We start from the raw sequence: 20,673 nt of genomic DNA, 5'->3' as shown, positions 1-20,673 counted from the left end.
GCTGATGTCCGGCCCGTAATTCAAGTACTTGGTCATTAGACGGTCGGTCGGCTAATTCTACCAATTAACCTTTTAAGTGGGCAATCTCGGCATAAGCGTCTTGTAGTTGGTTATACTGACCTCCGGAAGTTAATTCGCTCGAGGTCGGGGCTTGGGTTGTTTTATCATCCTCATAGTTTAATCTGCCGCTGTCTTGAGGCAGCAACTGTGCATCAGCAACTGTGCAGCCTCAGCTGCAGCAGTGAGACTGGAGCCTATCCCAGCTATCATCAGGCAGGAGGCAGGGTACAGCCTGAACTGGTTGCCAGCCAATTGCAGAAATAATAATAAAAATAAAAAAATAAAATATTCCAAAAGAAAAGTTTCAAAAAAAATGTTTTTCAGAAAAATTTTAATCAAATCAAGTTTTTCTTTTACTTTTTTCGCCAAAAAAAGACACCAGAGTGATTACAACAGCCAAGCAAGCAATTAATAAACTCCACTTTGTAAAAGAAATCCGTTAATTAACTGTGGTTACTGTAAGCGGTTGTCAGTTTAATTTGACAGAAGGTGTTGTGCACGTTTACTGGAGGTGTTGCTGTATAGCAGTGCCGACGCTTTCCGGCGTCGGCACTGCTATCTCACGTTGTAAATCCCAAAACTGGTTAAAAATACCAGGCATAAAGCTTTAAAGAACGATCACGGCGTATGCGTTTCGAAAACGAGCGAAAACGGAGGCTTTAAATTTAAAATGCTCTTTAAAACTATCTTGAATTAAGCCAAGCTCTTGGGGTTGTTCGGTTGCCTGGGCAACTGGTGACGCCAGGCTGCGCGGTGCGCGCAGCGCACACCAGAAGCTTATCAGCACACAAAAAGCACATGGCGGTGCTTATTATGAAAGCCCACGTTTATTGTTTCGAAAGCAACGACCCAAGATGAACACAATGCCTTAGCACACGATCGGTAATGGCTAACTAGCGGCTTGAGCCGGAGCTAGTCAACGCAAGTTTCCAGTCACACACCCGGAAGTTGCGTGATGGAATGAACGTCCACGAGGGGCACTTGAGGACAACAACTCGAGGAGCTTATGCTACGGATCACGCCACAAAGGAAGAAACCAGGGTGGCAACTTCTCGATGACGTCACGTCTCTCCAAGATGGAAGACGAATTACGAAGCCTTGAGTCTTTAAATGACCAAATGCCATTCAGTGAGAGGCTTGTGATTTTAACACAAAGTGAAAATGGCGACCGTCGTGGGTGCCATGTGTGTGTTTTTTTTTTCTTTTTTACACACAAAGAGCTAGCACTCTAGCTCAGAGTTCGACTGACGTGTAACGGGATTCTCGGTATAGAACACGTTCTCGTGACCAGGGACTTCCCAAACCTCCTATTTACACAGCGAAACTCAGAATAAAATTCCCAACACCACAATGGGCATATAGCTAGTTTGGTTAGCACCTCCAGAGCATAGCGGGAAGAAGACGAGGACCGTGCGAACGCTCAGGATTCGTGACCTGTTCGCGATCCTCGAAGGCCTTTTCAACAGAACTTTACATAGGAAATCTCCCCACAGTTCAAAGCATGCAGCGCATAAAACGGATATCCAAATAAAAGTTACAGTGCAACAACGCTAGTTTCACTAGGGGTAATCTTTGTTTCTCTTGTTAATAAGTGCTTGGACTTTGGTCGCTATGGTAAAGGAATGTGACAACATAGCCACAGTCTAGATAGCAGGGGACGTACCTCGACATGACCCTGCCAAGATGGCAGCTGCCGTCTTGGTTTATTGCAATAAATCGGGGGTTTTGTGTTTGGATTAGGAACAAAACTTAGTACCGCCTTACACGGGCACCACTCTGTAGTTATTGGGGGACATCAAATTGTGCGTAATTTAGAAGAAAACGATGAGTTGGAAGCGGCGCTTGCGTCACTTCCGGGTTATGGTATTTTTAAATTACAGCGTAAAATAAATCAAGATATTTGATAGATATGAGGGGCACCACGTCATATTTTTATAAGTTTAACTTGAGGCGAAATGACGACAAACCTTTATAATCAGTCTCTTGTCGGAAGGTGGCTACATTCTAGGAACCTTGAGTTCTAGACTTTCGAGAGGTTTCGTTCCGAACCCAAACACACATATAACCAATGCAAGTAGTGAATTTGATAGAAAATTTAATAATCAAAAATGGTTTCTGCGGGATAAAACACAGACAAACACAAAACAAGCAAGGTATCTATGAACATTGACAAAGGAAGGGATTTGTGACATGAGATGAGCAGATTGGGCGTGTAGTGAATGCATATAGCTGAGTACTCCTGGTCTCGTTAATATAAACCCAAATATGCACTAATCCGTACTTTTTGTAGACCGCAATGTTAGATTTACGTGTCTGGAACACGTTTGAAGCTGGCGAGTCAGGCTCCCGAGTGTTCAGCCGGCCTGGTCTGCACCGTGAGCAGGTGGATTCGACGGAAGGGAGCAATGAAAACAAGATGGCTGCCGGGGTGCAGCCACACAGTTTGGCAGGTCCCGTGTGTTTGCTTAAAAAGTCTTCCAAAGATCAAATAGGACCATGGATTATGCTATCAATGTATTCCTTTACTGTTTGGATAACCCTCTATCTTCTGCTAAGTTCAACATGTCCAAGAAAAAGGGACACTCTAACCTTGTATCCAGCCAGATGGAGTCAGCACATGCTATTCACAAGGGTACTGGACTATGGCCATGCCAGTTCATCCCCAGGTGAGCAGGAACAGGCTGTCACAGGCAAACCACTCCTGGGTGTTTTTAATCTCTTGCTGATACTTCTTTTGGCTGGTGATGTTGAACTAAACCCTGGGCCAGTGCTAGCTGGGCCTCCACCTCTGCTACCTGGGCCAACATCACTGCCATCTGGGCCTTTACCTCGAGCAGCCGGGCTAACACCAATGCTAGATCAGCTAACATCATTGCTAGCTAGGCCTCCACCTCTACCGGCTGGGCCTCCACCTCTGTTAGCTGGACCTCCACCTCTGCTAGCTGGACCTCTACCACTGCCACCTGGGCCAACACCACTGCTAGTTGGGCCTCCATCACTGCTAGCTGGGCCTCCACCACTGCTAGTTGGGCCTCCACCACTGCTAGCTGCACCGCCACCTCTGCTAGCTGGGCCTCTACCACTGCCACCTGGGCCAACACCACTGCTAGTTGGGCCTCCATCACTGCTAGCTGGGCCTCCACCACTGCTGGCAGGGCCTCCACCACTGCTAGCTGGGCCTCCACCATTGCCGGCTGGGCCTCCACCACTGCTAGCTGGGCCTCCACCTCTGCTAGCTGGGCCTCCACCTCTGCTAGCTGGGCCTCCACCTCTGCTCGCTGGGCCTCCAGCACTGCCAGCTGGGCCTCCACCATTGCCGACTGGGCCTCCACCACTGCTAGCTGGGCCTCCACCACTGCTAGCTGGGCCTCCGCCACTGCTAGCTGGGCCTCCGCCTCTGCTAGCTGGGCCTCCACCACTGCTAGCTGAGCATCCACCACTGCTAGCTGGGCCTCCGCCTCTGCTGGTTGGGCCTCCGCCTCTGCCGGCTGGGTCTCCACCACTGCCGGCTGGGCCTCCACCCCTGCCGGCTGGGCCTCCACCCCTGCCAGCTGCGCCTCCACCACTGCCGGCTGGGCCTCCACCACTGCCGGCTGGGCCTCCACCACTGCTTAGCTGGGCCTCCGCCTCTGCAGGTTGGGCCTCCGCCTCTGCCGGCTGGGTCTCCACCACTGCCGGCTGGGCCTCCACCCCTACCGGCTGGGCCTCCACCCCTGCCGGCTGAGCCTCCACCACTGCCGGCTGGGCCTCCACCCCTGCTGGCTGGGCCTCCACCCCTGCCGGCTGGGTCTCCACCTCTGCCGACTGGGCCTCCACCACTGCCGGCTGGGCCTCCACCACTGCCGGCTGGGCCTCCACCTCTGCCGGCTGGGCTTCCACCTCTGCCGGCTGGGCCTCCTCCACTGCTGGCTGATGCAGAAGCTGGCAGCGTAAAGCTATATGCAAACATTGCCAATAAAAGAAACAGGGGGCTGCCAAACCCCGCAATACTAAAGCACCGGAAATGCAGGGTGTTCCAAACCGTTAATAACTCTAAATTAATATGAGACTCAATACGTAAACCAAAAGGCATTCTTTGTGCACACTTAAATATATGAAGCATTTTAACGAAAAGTGATCAGGTCAATCACCTTCTAACTGACTCAAATATTGACTTCCTCTGCCTATCTGAGACAGTAGGCTCCATGAATCTTCGCCCTCAGCAATACTATCTGTACCTGGTGATACAATGTTTAGAAACGACAGACAGAGTTCTAAGGGAGGAGGTGTTATGATTTATGCCAAGGACACTTTTAATTGTAATGAAATACATGTTACAGATGAGAATGGATTTGAATTTCTTGGACTAACTGTTTCTTTGTCACAGCAAATGTCTTTTATTCTTGGAGTTATTTATAGGCCTCCCTCATCAAATGCAGCTTTTTATGAAAAGCTGGAAATTTTACTGAAACAACTCAATCTTGCTAAAGTGGTGATAATAATGGGTGACCTACATGTTAATTGGGAAGTTAACAAAGTTAGGAAAAAATTGAAAAGGGTTATGGATGATATGGATATGACTCAGGTAATTAATGGCCCTACGAGAATTACAAACTCCACCCGAACTCAGACTGATCTAGCTTTTACTAATAGCCCAGAAAAGATCTTGAAGCCATACAATATGCTCACAGGATTGTCTGATCACAATGTTATAATGGTCACAAGAAAATGAAATAAAAAGCGCTTCAAACCCTTGGCCACCACTGAATCCAATAGGATACCAAAACACGAACAACAAAATTTCCAATATTCTATCCAAGAAGTAAACTGGGATGTATTACTCACTGGTAAAAATTTAGATGAGGATTGTTCTAAATTTGCCAACAAAATACAAGAAATTATTATACAATTTACACGGATAATTAAACTTAAAGCTAGAAAGAATGGCCTTCCTTGGTTAAACACATTTATTCTGAAACTGATGAAAGAACGCGATCATTCCTTGAAGTTGTCGGTCAAATCAGGATACAATAGACACCACTTTATTTCACTGAGAAATAGAGTAGTGAAAGAAATAAGAAAATCTAAAGCTGGCTTTTTCATTACTGCTTTGAATAGTGTGAAGGGAAATTCAAGAATAACCTGGAATTATATTAAAAACTATTGGGTGATATACAAAATAACAAAACAAAACTAATGCAAATTAAATCAAATGGAAACATCCTGACGGAACCTCAAGTGAAGGCTGATGCTTTTAACAACTACTTCATTGAATCTGTGTCAGAAATCTCTTCTAAGTTTGCAGTAAAACAAAGGAAGGAATACCCTGCATTGTCTGCAACACAGTTCTTTACTATTACAAATATTACTGAGACCAAATTTATCGATTTATTTCATTCACTCAAACCATCTAAGGCAAAGGATGTTTTTGGAATGGACACGAACATGCTCAAAGATCTAGGTTCAACTCTTGGTACTCCTATTGCCTCAATCATTAATCTTTCAATTTCATCTGGTCACTTTCCAAAGGCCTGGAAATCTGCTATTGTTACCCCTGTCTTTAAATCCGGTGACTCAACTTCTCTGAATAACTACTGACCTATAAGCATTCTTCCGGCCATTTCCAAAGTTGCAGAAAAATGGGTGTCAGAGCAGATTGTCCATTATTTAAACAGCAGCTCCCTCTCTCTTCACCCCATGCAGTTTGGTTTCAGATCCAAGCATTCCACTGAAATGGCTACATGCCTCTTCATTGAGAAAATAAAATCTTCTCTCGACAAGGGTGGAGTTGTAGGGGCGGTGTTCTTGGACCTCAGGAAAGCTTTCGATACAGTAAATCACTCTGTTCTTCTTACCAAGCTCTCAAAATCTAACGTCTCTCGCAAAACTGTGAGCTGGATTGAATCATATCTGCATGACCGAAAACAATCTGTATCAGTTAACAACTGCAGGTCTGAGTCTCTAAGGCTAACCTCTGGAGTCTCTCAGGGATCAATATTAGGCCCCCTGTTATTTAGTCTTTATATCAACGATTTGCCCACTGTTTGTTCTGAAGCAGAGTGAGTAATGTATGCAGACGACACGGTTTTCTTTGTTCATGGTCGCTCCAAAGATACTGTTGCTGCTAAACTCACTAATATAATGTCCTGCGTCACAACTTGGTTGCAGGAGTGCTGTCTACAGCTAAACATTTCTAAAACTGTATCACCTGACCCCGACATACTTGTTAATGGAGAAAAAAATGCAAATTGTCAGCCACTACAAATATCTTGGGTTAATAATAGATTCACAGCTTTCCTTTAAAGCCCATATTGACAAATTGTGTAAAAATATCAAATTAAACCTCGCAATTTTTTGTGCAATTCGAAATGAAATGTCAACTGAAGCCGCAAAAATTTACTTGCATTCAATGATTCTTAGTCACTTTTTGCATAACCAGTTGGTCCCAGGCTGGTCAGAATGCAAAAAGAAAACATTGGAAGTTTTGTACAAACAAGTAATTAAAGTGATGGATAAAAAACCAAGGCACTATCATCACTGTGCAATTTAAAAAAAATACAGCCTTTTAAACTGGGACAGTCTTCACATATTTGTAGATTTAAATTTGATTTTGAAGGAACCTGTGTTTTAAAATCTCCTAACTCCCGTGGTTCCAAGCGTGCTCGTTTTCGTGAAAGAACTTCGTTCACAACAATGTATAAAAACCAACCAATTTATTCCTGACAGAGGAGTCTATACATTTGCAGAGCTCTGGGTTCGTAACTACCCTATCTTATCCTTAGCAGATAAAGTAGTCGAACTAAAACTATCTGACTCTACACCAGACTTATGCAATGTTTCAAACAGGCCAGTATGGAATCGCTGTCGTCTGATTGGTCCGTAATCTGACGTCATAGTTGTTCGGCAGAATGATGACTATCTGATCTGGCTCCAGACGCCGCCTGCAGATGTCTCCTGCATTCAATGTTTATAGTGGCTCCCCGCAGTTCCTTTCTTCCTTGACATCTGTCTCCAAATACCCCCTGATGGGGTGCTCACAGCAAAACAAAACTTTAAATTTTAAAAATTTAAAGAGAGGATACACCAGTATCGTTCAATGGAGCGAGCGATTCCATGGCCACCCTGTCCTCGTCCAGGGACAGCAGCTGATATTGGCCGTAGGGGTCCTAACCCACAAAGGCCTTGAGGACAATTCTGAGAACCAGGTTCCTGAGACAAGGGATAATACAACATCCACAAATAGCAAGCACAGCCATGACAATTATGATGGTAGTTGCCAAAGGCAGTATGAGACCTCTTCATTTACCAAACATCCTATTAAGCAGGCTATAGAATGGGTTGTCCTCCACTCCAGACATTGATTTAAGTTTAACAGACATGGCTTGCAAACCTTTCATGGCTCTGGTGATCTTTCCGTTCGGCGCCGTATTATTGGGGATAATTGTGCAACAATGTATTTTAATTCGAGAGCAGGCACCCCCTTCTTCCGCTAACATACTATCAAGGACCAACCTATTTTGGAATGCCATGAGATGTAGCTGATAGTTGCTCATGGATGCCCTCCGCTAGTTGGGAGGTGAAATTCACCAATCTTTGAATTTGGTAATGATGGTAATTTATGAAATACACATTTTTATTCGGAGTTACCCATATAAAAATACTCTCAAGACCTGCGGAAATTTGACAGCGAGCTTTATACTCATCCGGGACACCTCTGGGAATTCCAATGGCATCCAGGTAGGTGGGGTCCTCACCTTCTTCCCAAGCATTTCCACCCACGTTGAAGCCACTGACCATACGGCGGAAACGGTTCAAGCTACCCCACCAGTCACGCTCCCAGGTGAAATCCGCCATTTGAATGATTTCCTGCTCAGAGAGGGGCTTAATCACTGTGGGAGCTATCATAGAGACCAATGCACAAGTGCCTGTCCATTCCCCGGGCAGGAAGTCCCACAACAGACCATCCCCACACATCCACCACAAATCAGATCTCATCTTACTTAATCGTGCCGCATCATAATAATCCATAAAAACTGTAATATCATAAAAGTTACATAAAAATATATTTACATAAAAAGTAAAAAAAAAGTAAAGCCCCAGCGTGCACAATTTACCACCTTACACAATTCAAATTGGTATACCGTCTTTTCCCCCAATGTGTAGTTCAATTCTAGGGCCCCTGTTGGCTTCATGGCCCTCTTGGTCACTCTTTCTCCTTGTATTGAAGGCATTCCATAATAGATTCCTGTAACTATAATCAGGGAGATCACCAGAGTCATGATTATAACCTTCTTTGACCAGACATACAGGATGTACATATTTCCCCCTTTGTTAAATGACTAATTTAACACCAAAACACAGTATCCACACACAACCCCATACACAAACCAGCAGGTCGTCTCCTTCCATCAGAGAGGCCCCTGACCAGACCTGCAAACAAACCCTTATATAAATTAATCACAACTCTGCAAAAGATACCCGTGCCAAAGGGATCAGGGTGCCACCAAAAGCGCAGCTTGTTCAGCATTGACACATAACTTTCCTGTAGGTAACATCAGTCTCCTAGGTTCTCCTTGTCATCATACAAACCACAGCTTCTCCTTGTCATCATACTCAGCACCTGTCTCTTGCCACTTACGCTTGTCTTCCTTTGGCGCTGCCTCCTTCATCATCCTTTCGATAGCCTGCTATTTCTTTCGCCGCCGCATCCGCTGCGCCATTCCCCCGGGCTACCAGAGTGCCCGCTTTCCCATGTCCTGGACACTTGACCACAGCCACCTCCACCGGCCTATCAATAGCCTTACTCAGTCGTTGAATCAGCTCTGCGTGGGCCACTGGGTCACCAGTGAACGTAACAAAACCCTGTCGCCTCCATGCAGCCAGATCAACAAACAAACATCCTACCACATACGCCGAATCAGAATAAATCGTAACACACTGACCTTCAGATAACTCTAGTGCCCTGCACATGGCCAGCAGTTCTGCAGCTTGAGCAGAGGGTTTCATAACATCATTTATGGACCAAAGCGTTGGGATTTCAGAATTTGGGTTTCCGCGATATCTTCTATGGCCTCTTGTTTACAAGGATACTATGGCACGTTAACAAAAGCAGTCGGGTTTACCTCGAATGTTACCGGAGTCACGGATGTACACAGACCCCTGGGACCACAGTGAGTCCGGCAGCGAGCTCAACAGCTGTGCAGCGTCCTCATGGTCCGAGAGCTCTCTGTCATGGAATCGCGTTAAAGACACATGCTCCAACACTTTGAATACAAAAACATTTCGTACTAGGAGATTACAACACATTGGGTATTTGATCTTGTTGCCAATCGTTTGCCAAATGGCATTTTCTCACCATGGGTCCCAGTTCTCAGGCTTCATGACCTAGTGCAAGTGCAAGTCAAAAAGTGTGACCTTGCTTCCCTATGTAAATACTTTTACTATTGAGCATCCAGTTTTCTTCCTGTATTGGCTCATAAGCTTCTCTGTAAACCAAATCGTCATTTTTATCATAAAACTGTGAGATGGAGGGGATCGATCGGAGGGCTTTTAGGAGGCAATAGAGTCAATTCAGGGCTTCCACCGCCGGAAGGCCGAGTAAACTCCGCCTCCCTCTTTTGTTTCAGGTTTTAGTCGGGCCCAATATATGTCAGCAGTTGCTTCCGGAAGTTCATGTTGTATCATGTTCCATCCGGAGGACAACTTCTGTCCACAGTTCATCATGGTCCCATCGGGGAACCGTATCGTTAGTCCATCCGGGCTACAAGGGATGGTAGCCCTGGTCTTGATAAGCAGATCTCTGCCCATCAGGTTCACTGGAGCCCCTTTTTTCATGAGGACAAACTGATGTTCATGTGTCTGTCCAGCAATTTCAGTCTTTAATGGTGTCGTAATGGGCAGACTCATGGGCACCCTGCACAGCTCATTCAGTTGGTTATCTTCCCTTAGCGGGGTTCAGAGGCTCTGTCTTTCCTCCATCCCCTGGCTCCAGGCTCATTGGGCATTCGGACTAGTCCTCATCGCATTAGTACTGGCGAGATGGCTCTTGTTGCTGTGGAGCCTGCTGCGGATACTGTTGCCGGGCTGCGCCCAACTCTCCCTCGTGAAGCTTTGTAGCCTCCTCTTTGAGGTGTGGCCTCTCCGGGTTCCACTGGAGGTCGTTGTTGAATCATTGGGTAAACAGCACATTGGCGATCGTCAGTGTCCATACTGACCACCATTGAAGCACGCTTGGTCCGTTGGAGGTCGGCAAGGGCTTCCCCTGCCTCCGTTGGTGTACTCTGTCATGACTCCCGCCTCGTCTCCTCGTTGACCCCTGCGCCATCCACATCTGTTTTTCTGCTTCCATTGTTATTTTTTTACTTATTTATTTTTTAATGGCCACTTTACGGGCCTGGGCCAATTGTAGCTTCAAAAGTTGTTCCTGCATGTCCTTTACCACATTTGATGATTTGTGTTTTCTGTCGACAAAATGTTTCAAATGGTGTGACACATGAAAATTAAATGACAATGACGTTGCATCCGCCTCCGTTCCCTCAGACTGAGTTCCGGGCCCCAAGCAGGGTGGCTCGGAGCGCTTGAAGGAAGCGGCAGCCGGAGATTGTCCGATGTGTCCTTTTTAGCTCGGCTGAGGTGGGCGTCCTGCCTGGCGCGGTCGTCGGCGAGTTGGTCGAAGTGACCAAAAAGACTTGTGCACCAAGACTCCAAAAACTACTCAACTTCTCCCAGCTCCGGCCCCTTTTATGGCCAGAGCGGGTCAAACAGGGGGGGTTTACCCCCTTCACCCCCCCTCCTTTTCTACCACCTTCGCGAACACCGAAGGGCTGGACTGCATTTTGGCGTTATTTTTCCATTCTAGGATTATTTTGTGGTTTAAAACCAGTGGAATAAAATATTAATTATTGGGGTTAAGATAACGAGACCATTTTCCTCACGCTGCATTGGTACACGCTCATCCTCTTTAATACCTGTCATGAATGTTTCAAATGTTGTGTGGTGTGGAGAACATCACTATTTTCATGTGACATTTGTGGCGTGGGGTGAGACATTCCATCTGGTTCAGTTAACAACAGATTTGACGTTAGATATTCAAGTTTGCAGCAATACAGTCACAAGTGGCGTTCATGTAAGGTTCTTAAAATATTGACTCCCAGTCGAGTCACAGACTGTCTTATGAACCCGTGTCTGTAGTGTCGTTCCGTCGCCCGTGGATGTCGCTGTTGCCTGTTCCAACTCCCAAGTGGCAGCTCTCAGCAGGAGGCGGGGTGGAGGCGTCGCTGCGGGTCCAATCCTTCGACTGGCGGGGAGTTAATTAACTTAGCGTTCGGGGGCGAACCCAGCATCCGTGGGTCTCCCCTTTGAAGTCTCAGGCAGACGTGATTCACGTAGCGTCGGCATGGCAGAGCAAATGTCTATGGATTAACACAGTTTATTGTGTTAATCCATTTAGAGTCTGCGTGTGGCTCTAAAGTTACAGTCTACCTCGGCGGGGATCGGCGGTAGTGCGAGGTTGGGGTGCCGGATGGCATCTTTTGCTTGGCATGTCCGCTACACTATGTTCAGTTCACGTTCGCCCATAATATATACTAGTTAATGAACCTTCTTTCATTAAACTCATTTAGGTATAACACTGCTTACTATCCTCATGAAGCAGAATTCATCAAGCGTTGGCTTGTTTGCCCGCTAATCACAACCTCACAAAGGAGTGGACATGTCATGTGGGTGAAGTAAAAGAGGAGGATATTTTGAGAAGCGGGTCCCATTAAATCACTTTATTGTCACCGGCTCGCGCCCTTTATCTCTCGCGCACATTATGGTGACAGTGACCGTAAGCTTCACTATTCTAAACTTAGCTTAATGGCTCTCCCTCTTTTTTCCGTACCAAAAGAATTATTGTGTTTGTGGTGTGGGGCATGTCTCTAAATTGGTTTTCCAGACAAACACTGTCTAGTGTGTTTAGTAACTAAGCATTGTTGCTTGAACTGATGAAGCCTGCTCAAATGAGAGGCAAAACATCTTCTAAAACAAACAGAATAGTCCAGTTGTAATTGATCCAATTCCCTGAGAATGAAATGACCTGGATGAATGAGATATTCGCAGGTAATTTTAATGATAAGAAAACAGATGTTATGGTGTTTGGTCCCGGTGGCACTTGTAAATCCCTCCTCCCTTTTGACTTGGGCCCCTTGACACACCATCAAAAGCCAATCGTCTCAAACTTGAGTTTTAAACTGAACAGTGATTTTAAATTGGATTGGCGAATTGGTGCTGTTGTGTCAAGTCCTTATTTTTTTCATCTTAGGCAGCTGGTTAAAGTAAAGCCTCTTCTCTCACAACAGCACTTTGAAACAGTAATCCATGCCTCCGTTAAATCTCGGCTGGATTACTGTGATACACTTTCTTTGGAGTCTGCCAGTCCTCAAACGGCTCCACTTGGCTCAAAATGCTGCTTCTCACCTCTTAACTGGAGGAGGTAGGAGGGAGCACATAACGTAAATTCTGGCCTCTCCTCACTGGCTTCCTGTGAAATTCGGAGTCAATTTTGAGATTATTTTATTTATATTTAAATCTTTACGTGGTCTTGCTCCACCATACCTCTTTGAGCTGCTCCACCCACACACTCCTCAGGTCAGCTGACCATATGCTCCTGGACATACTCAGGATGGACTAAGTGGAGGCTCAGTGGAGATAAAGCTTTTTCCGTTCCCAGTCCATCTCTTTGGAAAAACCTCCCCCTGGAAATTAGGCAAAGCCCCTCAATGTCACTGTCTTAAAATCTATTTTTATTTTTTGGCTTTCAACTCAACATGAAACCCTGTAGTGTTTGAGTGTTATAATGTTTTAACATTGATTTTCTTTCATTATTTTAATTGTTCTTTGTTTAACTAATTTTATGTTTGACTTTTACATAATGTACATAATGAGTGGGTGTGCAGCAAACACGAAGTGGGCAGGTACTTGAATAATGAGTAGCTTTTTACTGTCACAAACACTGGAATCTGATCCGGTTGTTTTGCAAGCCTTATGCCGTTTATCGTCTTTTGCATTCACTCTACAAATCGCATAGATGTCAAATTTAAACCATGTGACAGACTCATTTTGACCTATGTTATACATGAAACAGTGGGGGGGGAAATTGATTTTGATGAAAGGGGACCTTTAAACCCGCTTTTGCCACTTTAAAATATAGCTGAACATCTGTAAGCGCCATGGTGGCCAGTTCAGAGGTTGTGGGTTCAAATACAAGCTCCGGCCTTCCTTTGTGGAGTTTACATGTTCTCCCCGTGCCTGCGTTGGTTTTCTCCGGGTACTCCGGTTTCCTCCCACATTCCTAAAAAAGCACGGTAGGTTAATTGAAGACTCTAAACTGTCCCTAGGTGTTGAATATGAGTGTAAAATGTTGTTTGTCTATGTGGTCCTTGTGATTGGCTGGTGACCAGTTCAGGATGTACCCCGCCTCTCACCAAAAGCCATCTAGTGAGGATAGGTAGTCCAGAAAATGGATGGATGGATGGAACCACGGTAGTCAAAAGTCACAGCTGTCATGCAATTTAGAGTTTGACCACAGTTATTAGTTGCACCAAAGCTCTGACTTCAAATGGCCGTAAGACTTACCACAGGATTAGTTAAGACCTTTTAGCTCTTTGACTCCTTGAGCCCCATTAAATTTTATTTAAGAACTTACAATTCAGGTGTAATGACACTTAAACCACAATTTTACCATTGACATATTTGGGTTAACAAGACTGGAACCACAATTTTACAACAGCAGAAATCAGATTATGCCTGTGGTGGTTTACCTTTGTTCGACCTTAGAGTTACTCCTACAAGTTACTATAACTTTAAATCGTTAATGACGCTCCAACTCTCATCCAAAATTTATTGTGTTGAATGATTCAAGTTTGTAATCAGAGGTGGCTTAGTGAATCGTCTTGCTTTCATTTTTTGGGTTGAAAATGTACTGTATGCTAACATTGTGAATAATTAACAGCCTACATAGCCTACAAATAACAATGTCAGTAAACACCATCATGAGGTGTAACAAGGTCTAGCTAATAATACATTTCTGTGGCATTACTTTCAGGTATCACCACAGTGCTTACCATGACAACTCTTAGCACCATCTCCAGAAGGTCCTTGCCCAAGGTGTCATATGTTACAGCAATGGACTTGTTTGTCTCTGTCTGCTTCATCTTCACCTTTGCTGCTCTCATGGAGTACGGAACGCTGCATTACTTCACCAGCAACAGACAGACAAAAAAGGTTAAAGACAAGAATAACACACATGTGGGTAACACTTGTCTATTGTTCAATAAAAAACAAGTGTGCATAATTTTAACCAAGGTCCAGAAGTATGTGTCGCAGGAGTCTGTCTTTTTTTCCACTGAGACATTCAGACATCAATTGTCTTCTATTTCTTGAATCAGTGTGTGGAGTAAGATGACACAAAAGTAAGCGTAATACATGTTAAAATGTAATCAAGCACTGTGTTGACCAAACCTAATCTTCTGACTGAACATGTATTTTCCAAATCACATACAGGTAACACGGTTGACACTTTTTTTTTTTTTTGACTTGGGTTACACTTACCTCCAAAGGTATTGCAAGACTGAGGCCAATTCCTTTATTCACAGACATCACCACATTCAATCCCGTACCAAATAATTATTTTCCAACCCGCTTCAATGACAATCGTCCCTTTGCACTGATCCCCGTCCTCATGAATTGCTTCAAAAGACTGCTGATGTCGCATATCGAGTTTATCCACCCCCCTACCCTGGACCGCACTACCTGTTTACATACAGAGGCAACCAGTCCACTCAGAATGCAGCACAAACCACATTACACGTCAAGTTTACACTTGAAACACTATATAAGTTCTCACGCAAACACGGCGTCATTGTCAGAGTCAGTCTCGTTGCCAGGGGCTGTTCAGCAATGATGCCAGCTTTCGCGAAAGCTTGGACAACAGTAAAAGCAGATACCTTAGCCCAAGCATCCACATATGGTGGCTAACTTGGCTTTTCACAGCGGCTGTGAGATGGGCGCGCATGGAGTCACAGATCAACAGGAACGGTGACACGTGGAAAAAAACATCCTTTCTCTTTACGTACACTGCACTCAGCCACTCTCTCATTTTCTCCTCGTCCATCCAGGACTTTTGATTTGCCTTAACGATGACTTCGGCTGGAAACTTTTCTTTAGGCAGCGTCGTCCTATTAAAAATCACCATAGGTGGCAGTTTCTGTCCATTACCATGGGAACCAAGCACAACAGTAAAAGCCGACTTCTCATGCCCCGTTGTGCGTATTGCTACCATGGTGGTCCCCTTCTTCTCTACAGTGTGGTTCACCAGGATGTTGAAAGTGTATGAAAGTGAGCGGCACCTCGTCCATGTTGGTGATGTGATTGGGCTGGATGTGTTTGTCTGCAATCTTTTTACTGCAATAGGAGCGGAAGATGGTCATCATTTCCTTGTAATCCGCCGGAAGTCGCTGGGCCAAGGTAGTCCTTGCCCGGATGGATAGATGGCGCCGTTTCATAAAACGAAAGAACCAACCTCCTTGAAAATGTTGGATTTTCATTTCTTCTGCAAGCGTTATTGCCCTCAGTCGAATGGTGACTGTGGAGACGCTTCTCCCGGCTGTTCTTTGATCATTAATCCATTGCTCGAGTTGGTCTTCCAACTCGGGCCACCTCGCCTTGTTTCCGCGGAAACTCAGCGACGTCTTCTTGACTTGGCGAAGCTCGTTTTCCTGCTTCCTCCACTTGCGAACCATGGATTCGTTGATCTTGAATTCTCTCGCGGCTGCTCGATTCCCATGTTCCTCCGCGTAACTGACAGCTTGCAATTTAAACTGTGCTTCGTAAGTGTGTCTCTTTGTAGGTGCCATTTTCAGGGGTCCTTAGCCAAATCGATGTTGTTTTGCACAGTGCACATACCGGCGCTACATACCTACTGGGAGCGTGCCTTTAGAGTCCTCCTTCACGCGCACCCTTCCTCCTTTACGTCCGCATGCTGTACTCAGTCACGGCCGCCTTTCCTCTATATAAACAACGTGTCGGCAGGAAATGCTCCCAGTCAGTCAAGCGAAGTGCTCATCAAAGTCACACAACAACATTTACAGATTTTGGAACTTGGTGCACACATAAGGAGCGCCGCATTATAAGGTGCCCCGTCCATTTTGGAGAAAATTTAAGACTTTTAAGTGCACATTCTGGTCATGAAAATAGAGTAAGTCAGCTAGCTCATGTTGCTCACGTATTTAAAAAAAAATCTCCTAACCTGATTGTGGATAGACAAAGGATTATTTTATGTCAAATCCAGGTGTTTTCATTTTACACCAAAAATAAAGGAATTAGCCTTACTCTTCTAATGCTTAGGAGAGTGTAATTACCGATACTTTAAAATTACAGTAACTTGTAATACTGTATATAATGCATCACATTTTGGAAGTAACTCGCCCAAATTATATTTCCCTCTCTGGATTATCTCACTATTAAGTATCTACCATTCCAGCTAACTATCTATCTAACACTGTCTTTAAATGTTTACAACATACAGTACTTGTACAGTTGATTTTAAACAAATGCAACTTTAGGGGAGGGTGGAGTCACATTGTACAGTACCAGTTTTTGCACATTATTACTCACTACAAGCTTTGCCAACCACGTCAGCTAAAAAAAATAGATTCTATTAACTCACTGTTCAAAAATATAGAACTCAGCATTATTTATCCCTTTAAATTCACTATTATGGAAAGATTAGGGTGATTGAAATATAATTGGTGTGTACATCAACACAATACAACTGTGCACTGTGGTACTGACTGAAATAACTTACAGTACATCTGTACATTTTTCCCAGCACTACCTTTTCCACATTTTGTTATGTTATTTCCAAAATAACTTCATTCTGAAAAATTCTACAGACAACCCCCCTTAATGAGATGAAAAAGCATTTATTCAAATGTTTGCATTACAGTACTTATGAACACGTGATTTCTTACATAGATATTTTTTATATATTTTTAAAAATCTCAAAATCATGTCACTATCGGATGTTTTGTGTAGAACTTTGAGGGGGGGAAATATTTTAATAAATTTTGAAGGCTGCAACATAAAATATGGAAAAATGCGCACTCTTCTTTCAACGCATAAAATTTAAGTCACATTTTTTTTGTTTCATTGTGCATCCATGAATCCATTACTATACTGTACATACTTTTCACAATGAAAATATCTGTCTGAGAGAGAAATAATGTTCTCCAGGCCCTCGAAGTATATGAGGAAAAAACCTGTGTACCTATTTCTAATGCTTTGTTTTACAGCAGAAGCCATCTAGTATGGTCAATATCCATCCTGGACCATCCCTGCTGCAAATGAACAACATTATGCACTATCATGACGAGGATGACAATGCCTACGAGTGTTTGGATGGAAAAGACTGTACAAGCTTCTTCTGCTGCTTTGATGACTGCCGCTCAGGGGCCTGGCGAGAAAACAGGATGCATGTGCGAGTGAGTAAGATTGATTCTTACTCACGAATATTCTTCCCTACTGCTTTTGGCCTTTTTCATTTGGTGTACTGGATAGGTTATCTTTATCTATAGAACCAGTACCTCAAGGAAGGGTGCTTGGAGTTTTGTATGTACAAACATTGTGCCGGGAATGAGCTATTCTCAAAGTAGTGATAATGTTCCCGCCGCAAACAAGTACTTGACAAAATAATGACTCCAAACTGCCTCTTTAAATAATTACAAAACAAAACATTTCCTCCACTTGACCCAGGTTATGTCTGCTTTGTTATGGTAAATTTTTTGATGTCCTGCCCAATGGCTAATGAAAACTCTGTAAAAATGGTTCACACCTATAGGACTGTTTGTTGTTCATAAGAATGATTGACAAATGTTTTCAATGGTGAGTCACACATATGAAAGGACCTGTCATCTGGTCTGAATTAGCATACTATATAAAAAGCCCCTTTGCTACATTCTCCAATGTTTTTTTAACTAGTATTTGTTTTGTTTTTTTTAGCTATGGAACAAATCATACAACAATATACTTAGGGTGCATTCAAATCTGCAATTCTCTTACTCTTGTCTAAATCAGTAGATGGTAGCTGGTTTTGTAAGTAGGGGTCATTGTATTCAATAGTGTGGTTTGTGTTCACACAATAAAAACTTCAGTGCAGCGAAAAAAATAAAATAATGACAAAACAAACCATTTTGATATAGCGCTTGTGTCTTGTTGGTCAGAAAAAAATTAAACAGGAAAAAGATTTGCAATATGGATACATGAGTGATAAGTGAATAAAGCAACACAAATGCAAAACACACACACAAAACCCAAAATTGGTCAAAGCTGGCTTCGTGGGAGCATGTCATTAACTCATCACTGTATCCTGTTAACTATTGCTAATGTTGTTGCAGAACTACACGTCACAAAATACAAGGGATCTGGATACTGATCCTCTAGGTGAAAAAAATGTACCCTAACAGTCAGATGGCCTTCACATCAAGTCGTGAATCATCAATCTCTTGCACAAGGTCTCAGAACTGATGATTTGATCCTCACCAGTTTATTTGCTGTGTTTACACCTGTTCAAATGAACAAAACATCACAGAGAAATTAGCTATCTTTATTTAAGAATTTTAGATCAAATAAAATGTTCTGGGTTTGACACTGGTTCTCCATTCAATTTAAAATAAGAACTGGAAATTCAGGTACAATGCCACTTGAGCCAAATTTTGACAATTGTAGGATTTCAAACAATGCTTTGTTCTTTCTACTATCTGAATTAAAATTTAACGTTGCTCATCTAGCTAAATAAGAGGCTCTTAAAATTCCTCGGTAGGGGTTATTTGTAATCTATAGACTTCCAGTCATAACGTAATTGAATAGAGACGAAATATATTGATTGTTGAAATGACATGTTTTAATACTGTTTTAAATATTATAGTAGCTTAAGAAAGTCTGAGCTTTCCCTTTTTTTTTTTTTTTTTTAGCCATGCTTGTATTTCAAAGGAAAAATGTATTGAAATCTACAGTAAACCTATGCAAAGATAAACATTGTTGCAGCTCTTTCCTATGTTTGTGTTTAACATATAATGTATAAGTTTCTTAGTCATTTATTTGTTTTGAAAATATATGTATTATAATATACAATCCCAACTCCAATGATGTTGGGATGTTGTGTTAAACATAAATAAAAATAGAATACAATTATTTGCAAACCATGTTCAACCTATATTTCATTGAATACACTACAAAGACAAGATATTTAATGTTCAAACTGATAAACGTTATTGTTTTTAGCAAATAATCATTAATTTAGAATTTTATGGCTGCAAAAAAGCTGGGACATGTGTCAAACACCTGTTTGGAACATCCCACAGGAGAACAGGCTAATTGGGAACAGGTGGGTGCCATGATTGGGTATAAAAGGAGCTTTCCTGAGTTGCTCAGTCATTCACAAGCAAAGATGGGGCGAGGTTCACCTCTTTGTGAACAAGTGTGTGAGAAAATAGACGAGCAGTTTAAGGACAATGTTTAACGTACAATTGCAAGGAATTTAGGGATTTCATCATCTACGGTCCATGATGTCATCAAAAGGTTCAGAGAATCTGGAGAAATCACTGCATGTAAGCGCCAAGGCCCAAAACCAACATTGAATGCCCGTGACCTTCGATCCCTCAGGCGGCACGGCATCAAAAACCGACATCAGTGTGTAAAGGATATCACCACATGGGCTCAGGAACACTTCAGAAAACCAGTGTCAGTAAATGCAGTTCGGCGCTACATCCTTAAGTGCAACTTGAAACTCTACTATGCAAAGCAAAAGCCATTTATCAACAACACCCAGAAACGGGCCCGAACTCATCGAAGATGACACTGATGAAAAGTGGAAAAGTGTTCTGTGGTCCGACGGGTCCACATTTCAAATCGTTTTTGGAAATTGTGGACGTCATATCCTCCGGGCCAAAGAGGAAAAGAACCATCCAGACTGTTATGGACGCAAAGTTCAAAAGCCACCATCTGTGATGTTATGGGGCTGTTTAGTGCCAATGGCATGGATAACTTACACATCCGTGAAGGCACCATTAATGCTGAAAGGTACATACAGGTTTTGGAAATATATATGCTGCCATCCAAGCAACGTTTTTCATGGATGTCCCTGCTTATTTCAGCAAGACAATGCCAAACCACATTCTGCAGGTGTTACAACAGCGTGGCTTCATAGTAAAAGAGTGCAGGCACTAGACTGGCCTGCCTGCAGTTCCGACCTGTCTCCCTTTGAAAATGTGTGGCGCATTGTGAAGCGTAAAATACGACAATGGAGACCCCGGACTGTTGAACAGCTGAAGCTGTACATCAAGCAAGAATGGGAAAGAATTCCACCTACAAAGCTTCAACAATTAGTGTCCTCAGTTCCCAAACGTTTATTGAATGTTGTTAAAAGAAAAGGTGATGTAACAAAGTGGTAAACATGACCCTGTCCCAGCTTTTTTGGAACGTGTTGCAGCCATAAAATTCCAAGTTAATGATTATTTGCTAAAAACAATAAAGTTTATCAGTTTGAACATTAAATATCTTGTCTTTGTAGTGTATTCAATTAAATATAGATCGAACATG

The 20,673-nt window shown here is 43.4% G+C and overlaps 1 protein-coding gene across 1 annotated transcript in view; it reads left to right on the top strand.

Annotated features, from left to right (window-relative positions):
• gabrg1 (gamma-aminobutyric acid type A receptor subunit gamma1) overlaps positions 1-18,898 on the top strand; it is a 60,922-nt gene extending 42,024 nt beyond the window's left edge. Inside the window, exons 8-9 of the mRNA XM_061695853.1 lie at positions 14,123-14,325; positions 17,373-18,898. Of these exons, the coding sequence (XP_061551837.1) occupies positions 14,123-14,325; positions 17,373-17,651 (482 nt within the window). The 3' untranslated portion in view covers positions 17,652-18,898. The remainder of the gene's footprint in view (positions 1-14,122; positions 14,326-17,372) is intronic.
• The last annotated feature ends 1,775 nt before the right edge of the window (positions 18,899-20,673 follow it).

The sequence above is a fragment of the Phycodurus eques genome, chromosome 14, assembly GCF_024500275.1.
Source record: "Phycodurus eques isolate BA_2022a chromosome 14, UOR_Pequ_1.1, whole genome shotgun sequence".
NCBI classification, from domain to species: Eukaryota; Metazoa; Chordata; class Actinopteri; order Syngnathiformes; family Syngnathidae; genus Phycodurus; species Phycodurus eques.
Note: the sequence above shows the minus strand (reverse complement) of the source record. Positions and strands in the feature narration are given on the sequence as shown.